General features: G+C 44.5%; 1 protein-coding gene across 3 annotated transcripts in view; it reads left to right on the forward strand.

Moving 5' to 3' along the window:
* Positions 1 to 10,323, forward strand: part of LOC119437644 (5-phosphohydroxy-L-lysine phospho-lyase) — a 43,408-nt gene extending 33,085 nt beyond the window's left edge. For all 3 annotated transcript variants that reach the window (XM_037704640.2, XM_037704641.2, XM_037704639.2), the window contains 2 exons: positions 6,865 to 6,954; positions 7,978 to 10,323. In XM_037704640.2, the coding sequence (XP_037560568.1) occupies positions 6,865 to 6,954; positions 7,978 to 8,254 (367 nt within the window). In that variant the 3' untranslated portion in view covers positions 8,255 to 10,323. The remainder of the gene's footprint in view (positions 1 to 6,864; positions 6,955 to 7,977) is intronic.
* The last annotated feature ends 1,012 nt before the right edge of the window (positions 10,324 to 11,335 follow it).

Below are 11,335 nucleotides of genomic sequence, written 5' to 3' on the forward strand. Positions count from 1 at the left end.
CTTTGCTGGCACTCTAGCTGCAATTGCTGGCTGAAGGTATGTCGGTGCACATTGCAAAACCAGGCAACTGTACTCTTGCCTCTCAGAAAAATTTGATCTACCCTACACTCGGGTTTCCTTAAGCAGCGGACCGCAATGTACTTCTCAACACCTGCTGCCTCTACTTTGTGCAGTTCCCTTATTTATTTGATTATAAGGGGGCCACTATATTATAAGGTGAGGGTGTAGTTACAGGACCCAAGGAAAAAAGAAAAGTGTGCACAGTAAATATAAGGTAATACAGTCGAATTCTGTTAAGTCGACCCTGATGGAGCCAATGAAATTTATCCAATTATCCAAGGGGTCAAATTAAACAATCTGCAGAAGAAATGCCACAACACACTGCTGATTCATTTGGCAGCATTTGCCGGATTTTAACTCCCCCAAATTAAACACGCTCCAACTTTGAGCTGGAATTGAGTACATACCATAATCCAACATTGCGAGCTGTAGTTTTGCTTGAAAATCTTCCTAGGGCAGTCCGGAAATTGGCATTTTCGACGGGAGATTTTTTATGGGTGGTCAACGCACTCACTGTCCTGTCCTTCAAGCTTTGTCGAGGGGTCTGGTGTGTGTGTGTTGACTGTTCAAGTTCGAATTATCCACAAAAGCTAATTTTGGGATCAAAATACCAGAAGATTGGACCCATAGAAATCCAGAAAAACCCCGGTGATATGATGACGCGGATCATACGAATGCGTGAGCAACAGAGGCGGCGGCCAAGCCAGCGAAGCTACCAGCACAGACAAGCCGGCACAGCTGGATCTAGGCAGTATCCATAGTCGCCAAGCAACCGGCTATGTCGCGCGGCTGCGCATTCTCTCATTGGTTCCTACGTCGAGTGGACCGGACCACATCACAACTGAGCTAATGCTTAGCGAGAAAGTAGACGAGGACCACTGCAGCAACGGCGACCGCGGCAGTAGTCACGACGGCCAAAACGCTCCCTGCAGTCGATGTGCTGAGTTACATGCGCACTTTTACACCTTCCAGTAGGCAATCATTGACGATTTGGGCAAAAAGAAAACATACACAGTTAGTAGAACCCCATTGATGTGTTTTTCATGGGACCGCACATAAAAAAAGAAAAAAAAAGGCAAAACAGTCGCACCCTGAAAGGTGAAGCAACGATTGTGATACAAAATTAGTAGACAGCTGTATGAAGTCAGGGTAGTAGTTGTATCGGCTGTATTAACTTCTAAACGTTCACTTACTCACTGAATTAACAAACGCGATGTCACGTGTGCACAGGTAAACGTGAATACATCTCGCTCGATGACTGCGGACACTCGCTGTCGAAACGCTGGCAGAGGAAGCGCAGCGGTAGCGAGCAAATTGGCCTTTGCGCTGTCTCTCTCTTCAATGCGAACTAAACGTCGAAAGCAAAGCGTATACGAAGCTACCAGCACTAGGCACACTTTGTCAACATCGCAGAATGTTTTGAGGATGAAGCCCACGTGGGCGCGCACTTTGTGCGCATCGCAGATTGCTTTCAAGATACGGCGCCCGCGCAGCTGCGCCGTATCTGCAATGTGCCGGTCACTTGCAACACATCAGTCACTTGTTGCAACATACAAGCTGGCTGCATTGCTAAATTTAGGTGACCGCCACATTCAAACGCAACTTGCGATGCAGGAACAATACAGATTGGCGACATATCACGGGGAACTTAATGTGTGGAAGTCAATGGGATTTGGGTCGGGACCGCGAAAACGTGATGTAGCAGCCGGGAGAACGCAGCAGCGAGGAACGTATGTACGGTGTTCCACTATTAGAAATATTTTCTGATATTTTTCTTGATTTTGTGTATGTTTTGATGGTACGAATTTGGGTGATACGAATATTTTGCGCAACCCTGCGAGATTTGTATCACCGAGATTTCACTGTACATGGGCGCCGACTAAGACCTTCGGTCAGGATCAAATTAACTGGAGCCAAATTAACAGAAGTGTATCGTAATTCTGTTTCTGCAAGGATTGCACAAAATACTGATTATGGATGTCTGAAAAAAATTTCCAGCGGAAAAAATGTCATCTGCAAGTGGCCAGGAAAGCTTGTGAATGTGGTGCTGTACATGTGTACGGTAGAACCCTGCTGATACGTTTCTCACGGGATCGTAAAAAAAAACGTAAGAGCCGAGAAACAAGAAAAATTGAAAGTAGTGTTGAACTGCATACAATTTTATTTTAATTCTTAAGTGTTAAAAAAAGTCGTAGTTTTGCCCGAAAGCCGAAGCATCGATTGCGATAGCAAATTAGTTGACAGCTATATCAATTAACGATAGTAGTTTTATCGTACGTATAAACTTGTAAACATTCTCTTATTAACTATATTCACAAGCATGGTGTCAGCGCGCACATGCAAACATGAACACATCGCACTCGATGAGCGCGAACACGCGCTGCGAAACGCTGGCGCATCAACGCAAACTGAGTGCCGAGAACACACAGCACGCACAAAGCTACGAGCCGCCGACACACCTACACTGCCTACTCTGCCCCCAACGCAGATTGCTTCCAAGATACGGCCCACGCAGTACGCAGTTGATGCCAGAGTAACATGTTGCCCACAGTAGCGCACCCAGGATCTCTGCCAGGGGGGGGTTGACAGTTTGCCAATACCATCTAAACAGCACTGATTTCAATTTCTTCACGGGAAATTGTCAAAAAATTCGATTTTTGCGCAAGTTTGCGAGTGTGCAGACGATTGCGCATCTTACATCTTAGTTGCAGTACTCAAAGGCGCAAGGAAAGAAGGGTTAAACAAAAAGGGGGGGGTAACTCGGCCTCGGGGGGGGGGGGGTTACAACCCCCGAATCCCCCATCCCCCCCCCCCCCCCGTTGGTGGTCGGTGCGCCACTGGTTGCCCGCTATCCCTTCCTCCCCATCGCTGTGGGCGCGACGAAGGAAGGCGCGCTACCTCCCCACTTTTCTTTCTTGCGCGCGCGCGTGTGATTCAGCCGCAGTCGTCGGCTCCCCTCGCACGCTTTCACTCGCACATTCAGCATACAACGTGCGGTGACAGCTTTATTGCCCTTGGACTTTATACCGGAACATCTACGCGTACCAAAACCAATTTTAGGGCCATAACATGTCATAGACACCATCTTTAGATAGCAAATGCGGATCTCAAATGCCATGCTTTTGCTGGCGGAAACTGAAAATACGTCATAGTGTCGCCTTCAGCACTTTACGCAGCCAATCCCATTGTCAAGCCACCAAGCGACATGAAGCCAAATGGCCGCTCAGGTCGACGTGGGGTGGTAGTTCGCAACGCATGATGCGGAATGGTCCCACAGTTGTGACGCAACAGCGGGGTTACCAATGCATTGAGTCCTATGGGAGCTATGCCAGGACAGACCGAAAACGACGTAACAGCCGGGAAAACGCAGCACCCGGGAACGTAACAGCGGGGTTCTACTGTATTTACATCCGACCATGTCGTTGTGTACTTCGGCCAGTGTCATTCCTTCATGATGACAGCACAAGGTACATTCACAGCTTGCACGAAATTTGCATCTCTTGACAACTCGAACATAGGTGGACCGAATTTCATTAGAAGAATGATCACTGGTACACAATGTCCACTGTGCGGCACTTGTCTAGCTTCACAAACAAGCATGGAGCTGGCTGATGATTCTCAGACTAAAATTTGTAAGGAAAGACAACAGTCGGCTGAGACCATGTCACTATTCATTACATTAAGCAATAAATGTTCGATGTGTAGAACGTACACACACATCCCGGCTTGCCAACACCGGGTTGGTTGGCTTGACGTGGCCTGTTGGTTTAGCTGGCAACTACTGAATGAATTAGGCAATGAACTAGGCCAGAAACATTCTTTTGGTTTCAAGGAGGCACTGGCAAAAAAACAAAATATTGCTATTTCTGCCTTTACTGGCACCCAAGTCTTTACACTGACGTGCTGGTGTAGTCTGAAATATTGAATGGCACACTGTAAGGTGTTCTGAATTTGTTCGACTTGTGGCAGTGCTATGACATTGTTTGAATAATTGAGCATTTAAATTTTTGTTGGGCAACAAATCTGTTGGTGACTGCAACGGACTGAAGTTTGGTTTATTAACCTAACCTAGAAAAAAGTGCCTCTTAAAATAAGCATATCCTGGTAAGCAATAATTTCTGGCATATTCCATAACTGCTCTCCACCAGCTGTTGAAGCAGTGCTTTGATCATTGCCATCAATGGCTGGCAATGATCAGGCTGAATATAAGTAATCGCGTGGTCACAGTGAAGCACAGATATGTTGCATGCAGTATTGACTGCTCGACATTGCAAATTCAGTTCAAAGCTTTCTGCCTACACGTGAGCCTACCATGATTTGTCCAGTAAGTGCACAGAGCTAATTAGTAGGCGCACTCGCAGTTATTGCCAGCAGGTCGCCCTTGGACCTGAACATTGCCACTTCTCCAAACATACCGTAGTTTCCGTATATAAGACGCTTTTTTTTCTGAATTTTTCGTTGGTGCGTCTTGTAAAACGAAGCGACTTATGGACGTTTTTTTTGCGGGAAAAACTGCCTGTCAAAATCAGATTCAGTGTTATGGCCACGCGAAGTGCACTGGTTAACTTAATTGCTACGGGTTCTGTGCGCACTATCAAGGTGGCGGGTACGTTCTTCTCGTGATCGAGTTCCCGAGCGCCGTGCGAGGAGGGAGCGGCAATACAAGCGGCGGCAGGCCAACTGCGAGTCGGCCGACCCCGAATTCGTCGCATCTGCAGATCGCTTTCACACAAACTACGCAATTGCTACCAGAGTACAAGCCCCCCTCTCCCTCCCTTCCGCGCTGCCTTCCCGCTTTCCTCCCTTGTGCGCGATTCGGCTTGCCGTCGGATGCTTTCACTCGCGCATACAGCATATGGCACGCGGGGACATGTTATTGCCCTTGGACTTTACACGGATCATCGCGGCAACTACGATGGCAGAAATGCGCCTGGAGTGGAAATATGTGGCACATATACGCTTGCGCGTGACCCATGTTCACGAAGTGACATGTCACTATATATTTTTTTTAAATCGCTTACCGAACGAACAGGTGCGTCTTATACACCGGGTGCGACTTATAGACCGGAAAATACGGTAATATAGCAACAGGCTAGCCATGGTGCATGTCACATGCCACTACCCTGGCTAGCGGAGAATTTTCTTTACAGCTACTGGCAACCATTGTGCCTATCGGCACAGCTTCTTCCAATGGCGGCGACCGATGCAGATCTATTTGCACTGGCCACATGGCATTTCGAAAGTCCATAAGTTGCCTTGCCAACAAAAGCGAGGGTACAGGCAACTGGTAGGCAGGCCGTGGTCAGGTGTTCATACTCAACTTTCGTCTGACCTACCTTTATAACGTGTTTTAACCATACAGTATATCGGAAATAACTATGAGCTGTCGATGCTCTGTCAACTTTTGTATGTGTTCTATGGCAAAATAAACCGCTTGCTACAATTCTCCCATGCCACATTATTGGTTATAACTAAATCTGGCTACTAGGTGTACACCACCGAACTGAGAGAGAGAGAGAGAGAAAAAAAATGAGAGCTGCCGCACAGCTTTGTCACACCAGCCTTTGTGCCGTGCACCCCGCACGGCACATCTTCATCCTATCGCCCTACACATTGCCAGCCTCATGCGCCTCTCTCAGTTGACTCTGGTATCTGAGGGGTAGAAGGGTGTGTGCGATGGCTCACATTTTTCTTTTCGTTTTCTTTTCCTGGGTTGCATTCCTAATGTTTGAAAATGAATCATTCCAGCTTCAGAGTTCCCACTCTGCAACTTTGCTTGACAGTCGGCAACTTGCATGCATTTCATCAATCGCAGGGGGAAAATTATTATTGCACATAAAGATAATTGTAAAGTACAGCTCGCTCAGTTTGGTGCCTCCACGAATACAGAACTAACCAAAGATCTTGCTTGTTGTGATTTACTACCTAATTTCCAAAGGGGTTGTTCTTGAGCAACTGCCGCTGGCATTCAACCTTCACATGTCTCGTCTTTCCTGTCATTATTTTGCCATGGCCTCTTGTTTCGGAAGCCCTCAGTGGATGCACATTGGTCTCTTGTAGCCTCGATGGTCACAAGACTAGCCTTAGTTTGCACGACAGGCACGAATATGTCGCGTGACAGTTGCGAGGATCATCCGGTTGCACATGCATTTGCACGAGTGGCAGAGCGGGGCATGTCGTGTGAACTTGCCAAGGATCTCCTCTTTCCAGAACCCTTGGCCGGAAGCAAATCGCATCGAATCATAGGGTGAAAAAGAAAAAGCACCTGCAATTTACCATCTGCACCAACCACGGTTGAAGCGTGCTACATGGGAAGCAGTGATGCTGAGTCGTGTGATGCGCTGTCCATGCTTTCGCCTGCCTTTGCCTTGCATATTGTCCTTAATGAGCAAAAAAAAAAACCCATAGAACTGGCCTGTCATACAGACAGGAAGGCCTTTTGGCTTTCTGGAGGAAAACTGGAAAGCAAACCTTCCCAATGAATGAAAGATTGGTGTGAAGTACAGTAAACCATGTCAGAGGGAAAAAAAGCACTTGATCTGAAGCATTAGGTAGACATTGAAAATGTATTTTTCAAGCCTTCGTATAAAAGCGGAGCCACAATCAGTTCTTACATAGTAATTTGCTGTTCTCTTATGTACGTCTAATCCTGGCTCTTTACTCGTGCACCTAAGCCAAGTGGCAAATTCATCAGGACAAGCATTAGTGTCTGCAGGAACCACCTGTATGCTGTCAGTTGCGCCTGCTTACCTGGACGTCAGTATGCAGATATTGTTTAACCGTGGTGGGTGCTGTGTTCTGCAGGGGTCACGGCCTTTTTGTGGGTGTGGAACTAGTCCTCAATCGAGAGACAAGGGAACCTGCTGGAGAACAAGCCAGTGTGCTGTCTCTCAGGTGTGTATTCACCATCCTCACCCCTTCTCCCCCAGTTTCTCTTTATCTGCAAGCATGCATGATTGAATATAGTTTCTTTAGTATTCAAACTTCAATGACTGTCCCCTGTTTCAACCTCCTAATTTCCTGTTCTTAGGGTTCAAGTAACTTCGCCTATTGGAAATCTGTTTGCTTATCCAGTGGCTCTCAGTAGCTGCAGATTCCTTGACATTCTCGCAGGTCATTGAGGGAACCACTTCAGTTCATTATTTATTATTTTTTACTGTTAGCTCATGCACAGACCAAAAATAAAGGCAGCGGATTATGGTGGTTGCACCTTTAATGCATCCTACACTACTGCACCTTGCATCATCGGTTGTGGGCATAATCACTTCAATTGTGGGTTATAAGTTAGCAGGTTGAAAAAGAAAAGCCAGCACTGGGAATTATGAAAAGTGTAAATTGCTAGGTACCCCTGCTACTTTAACTGCATTTCATAAGTTTGATACAAGCATAATTTGGATGTAAAGAAAGAAAAACTTGTATGTTGCCTCTGTAAATGCCCTCTAGTTTCATTTGTTCTCTGCAGTGTGCATTTGTATTATTCTGGCTTGTTTTGCATTTTTTTTCTTTACCCCTAAGCTTTGTTTAGTCGCTTATAGTCAACCAGTGCCAATTGCTAATGCAGTCACACCTTATAATGAGGGCTCATCTGGCACAGCAATACCTCCATTATATCCAATAATCGTTAAAAGCATATATTCGCTACTGATATGGGTGGGACACATTTTATCTTCACTTTGCTACGTCCAGCTATTTAATTCCTGTATGTTATACTGAAGTTAGAGTATTACTGATGGTTTTCCATGTCACCTTCAAGTGTCGAACAATCATTAGCTTCAGAAAGAAAAAGCCTCGGGTGTGTTTTTTTCCCCTGTTTTTAAGCAAGGCCCCATATTCTAATGAATTGACATAAGTAGATTATTCTTGCACCTGTGGCATACATGTTTTTCACTCTCCTTTCATCTCCCTGGCTTGCTGTAGGCTCAAGCAAAATGGTGTGCTGCTGAGTACAGAAGGCAAGTACGGCAATGTGCTCAAGTTCAAGCCACCTATGTTGTTCAACCGTGAAAATGTGGACACTGTTGTATCAAAGCTTGACAATCTGCTTACGAATATTGAAGATGAGTGTGCGGACTTGCGCTACAACTTTGCCAATGTGGCGCGGTCACTTGCCAGCAGTGCGGAGTCGCTCTCTACAGCCTCATCATTTGACTCGCTTGAGGAGAGCTCTGAGGAAGATGTGTCGTCCTCCTCTTAGGCTCTGCCCTGGGAATACCTTTACAGCAGAAAAACAAGCCTTTTCTTTTTTTTTTTTCTGCACAACCACTTTTCAATCGAGTGTCCTTGTCTGTAATCTGTTCTACATGTGCATTTGCGAGTTTGATTATTCTGCATGCCACCCTGTGTCGTGCTAAGTGAATTGGCATATGCTATGATGCGCATCTTTGTTTCTAAACTAGCACACAAGAAAAAGATCTTCTGCTTGCGAAACCAGAGCAGGGTTTACTTACACCAGATGCAATTTTTGTTATCTTGACAGTTCCTTTATCTGTGTGGTATGTTGCTGAAAAGTAGTCATCATTGCTGTGTGCATTGCTCAAGTTTCCATCATTTTATTTCTTCGCCCTAGACTATGCCATCGCTATGAACATATATATGTATATATAGGCATTGTTGTTTGTATGTCAACATTGTCAGTTATATGGCAATGTCTTTGCTTTTGCCAGTACAAATATGCAGCTTTTTCTGCCACCCTTTGGGTGGCAATCAAGTACGTCGTAGATAGAAGTTTAGATGGTGTTGCTTGCAAGAATTGCCACTTAGTCAACATTTTCAGTAATATTTCAAGCTAGTGCAAGATGTTGCATTGAACTGCCCCTGTTGTCTTCCACTTGCCATTATTTAACTCTGGCAAGAAAAGTAAGACTTTTCTTTTTTGTAGGTGCGTCATGAGGACACTGATATTGCCTATGTAACACGTCTTGTAGTTATCTTCAAGTTAATGCTCTATTTGGAAGTGGTTGTGCAAGGACGCTGCTCGTTCTTGAGTAGTCATGTTTTAGCTGCCACCTTTGAGGTTCTGGCCTCGTGGCTTTGTTTTATTCTTTGGTGTACATGGCACAATGCCTTGCTAACTTATTCATTTTCCTTCAGAGTGCTTAATGCGCATCATCCTCTGGAGTTGAATTTTTATTGACTGGTATCCAGTTGTCATTTCACACTTATCAATTTTGTCTTGGAAGAATGGCATCAACTATCCTTTCTTTCAGTCGTGTTTATTCATTGGAGCCTAAGTATTGCATGTTGCAGTGTTGTGTTCTATTGATATTTTTGGCTTGGTTTTCGTGTCTCCCCTACCACATGCAAGTGTCCTAAGCTGTAGGCAGCAGCTGATAAGCTTCATTGTCCACAGTCCTCATTGGCTGATGTCTGCAGTTCACGGCTGCTGTCTAGTGGCATTGTATTGGCTTCATTAGACTTCAATCGACTCTGTAACGTGTAGGGGTGTTCGATATTTGAAACTTCCTTATGAATCGAATAGTCACTGTTCATAAATGCAATTATTCTTTAAATACTTTTTGAGTATTTACAACTGCAAACCAAATGAACATAAAATTGTAGCAAAAATATGGTAATGTTTCACACTCGCGGGCATAGTATAGACATAAAACATAACTTGCATAGTGGAGCAGGCTACGTCGCTTAAGCAACCATACTTTATAGGCTGTACAGCGATCATTGGCACTCTCCGAGGAGCCCTGTGCATGTGAAGGAACTACTTGCTTGCTCCGGCACCATCTGCGCTTTTAAGAGACAACACTTCATAACATACCATGTAGACAGAAACCTGCTAACTTTCAGATTACTGGGATGTGAACATCATTTTATATTAATTGTGATAATGCTATTAATTATTCGAAAACTATTTGATTCGCTTCTAGCACTTGCAATTTTTTTTTAGACAGAATCGAATTTCGCACACCCCTAGTAACTTGTCATTGTCATGTTCCGTACAGTGCTGTGTTTTAGGCTGGGCAGTTTGCAATGCTTGTAGCATTCTCATCACTCATTGTGGGCGCCCGCCTGCTGTTGGCCCACTCTGTGGGGCGAGGCAAGGAGGGTGGGTTCTTTCTGTATATTGTCATTGTGCTGATAATTCGTCTTCCATAGTTTTTTTCACTCCATTATACAGTATCTTCTGCATGTGTTAAAATGTATGCAAACTGAATGGCAGGCTTGATGCCATTCCATATACATATATATATATATATATACTGTTAGAATGCCTTCCTGCAATAAAGAGCCTATAATTCTGTCAAGTGCTCTATGACATGCATTAATGTGATCATTGCGTCCTTGTGAATTATTGGGCCATTTCTTTTTCTCTCTTTTTGTGTGTTGCAAGATGAGGCAATTGCATTTTAAACTTTCTCAATGCCACACTGCAGCGGCATTCACAGTTTGCATACCACGGCATTGTTGCAGATGAGTTGGAAATAAGTACTTTTCCAGGCAAAATACAATGTAGTGGGGCTTCAATGTTGCAGTCTGAGGTCAATGCAAACCATCTACGAGCCACCATGTGGTGCATGCAGTGTGTGATTTACAACAGTGAAGACCTTTGCATGGTGGCATCACTAATTTGAATCGCATCTCTTTGGTTGGGAGGTAGATTCATATTGTGAGTAGGTAGTATAAAGTTTATTTCTCTTAAGGGTTTTATATTGTTCGAAAACAAAGTAGAATGGCAAGAAGAAAAAATATTCTGCTTCGACATAAAATCCTTCACTAAAAAGTACAAAATGCTGCACTTCATATCCTCTTGCATTGCTTGCTGTAACCTTGCAGTTAGGCATTGGTCTGCCAATTTTAATTCTCATTTGTACATTAATCTTAGCACCAGCTCAAAATTGTTTATTGGACAAACTAGTGCACGAACAAGACATGAGCTCTAGTTTCCTAGTAATGAAATATCAACTATCCATCCAATTTCAAACTTCATTCATTAAATGGTGATCCTTGTATCACGGAATAAATTCACCACCCTCGCAGAGCTCCTGTCTGCATATACTGTTCTGCACTTTTAACCAGCGGAGTGGTTGATCCGTGTCACTTTTCGAAGTCTGATCAGTTGATTCCAAAGAAACAGCTGCTTCATGAAGGTTTGTAAATCGACATCGCAGCCTCCGCTAAGTCTAAGTTTTAGATGTGGCTACAATGGAGACAATATTTCACCAAACCATCCTGTCTCTGCACTGCTATGCGATAAAAAAAACTCGCCAGGCTTCACTGTAAATTTTAGTTATACACTGAAAATTATAGAACGCAGTCTGGGGAA

Source organism: Dermacentor silvarum, chromosome 1, assembly GCF_013339745.2.
Source record: "Dermacentor silvarum isolate Dsil-2018 chromosome 1, BIME_Dsil_1.4, whole genome shotgun sequence".
NCBI classification, from domain to species: domain Eukaryota; kingdom Metazoa; phylum Arthropoda; class Arachnida; order Ixodida; family Ixodidae; genus Dermacentor; species Dermacentor silvarum.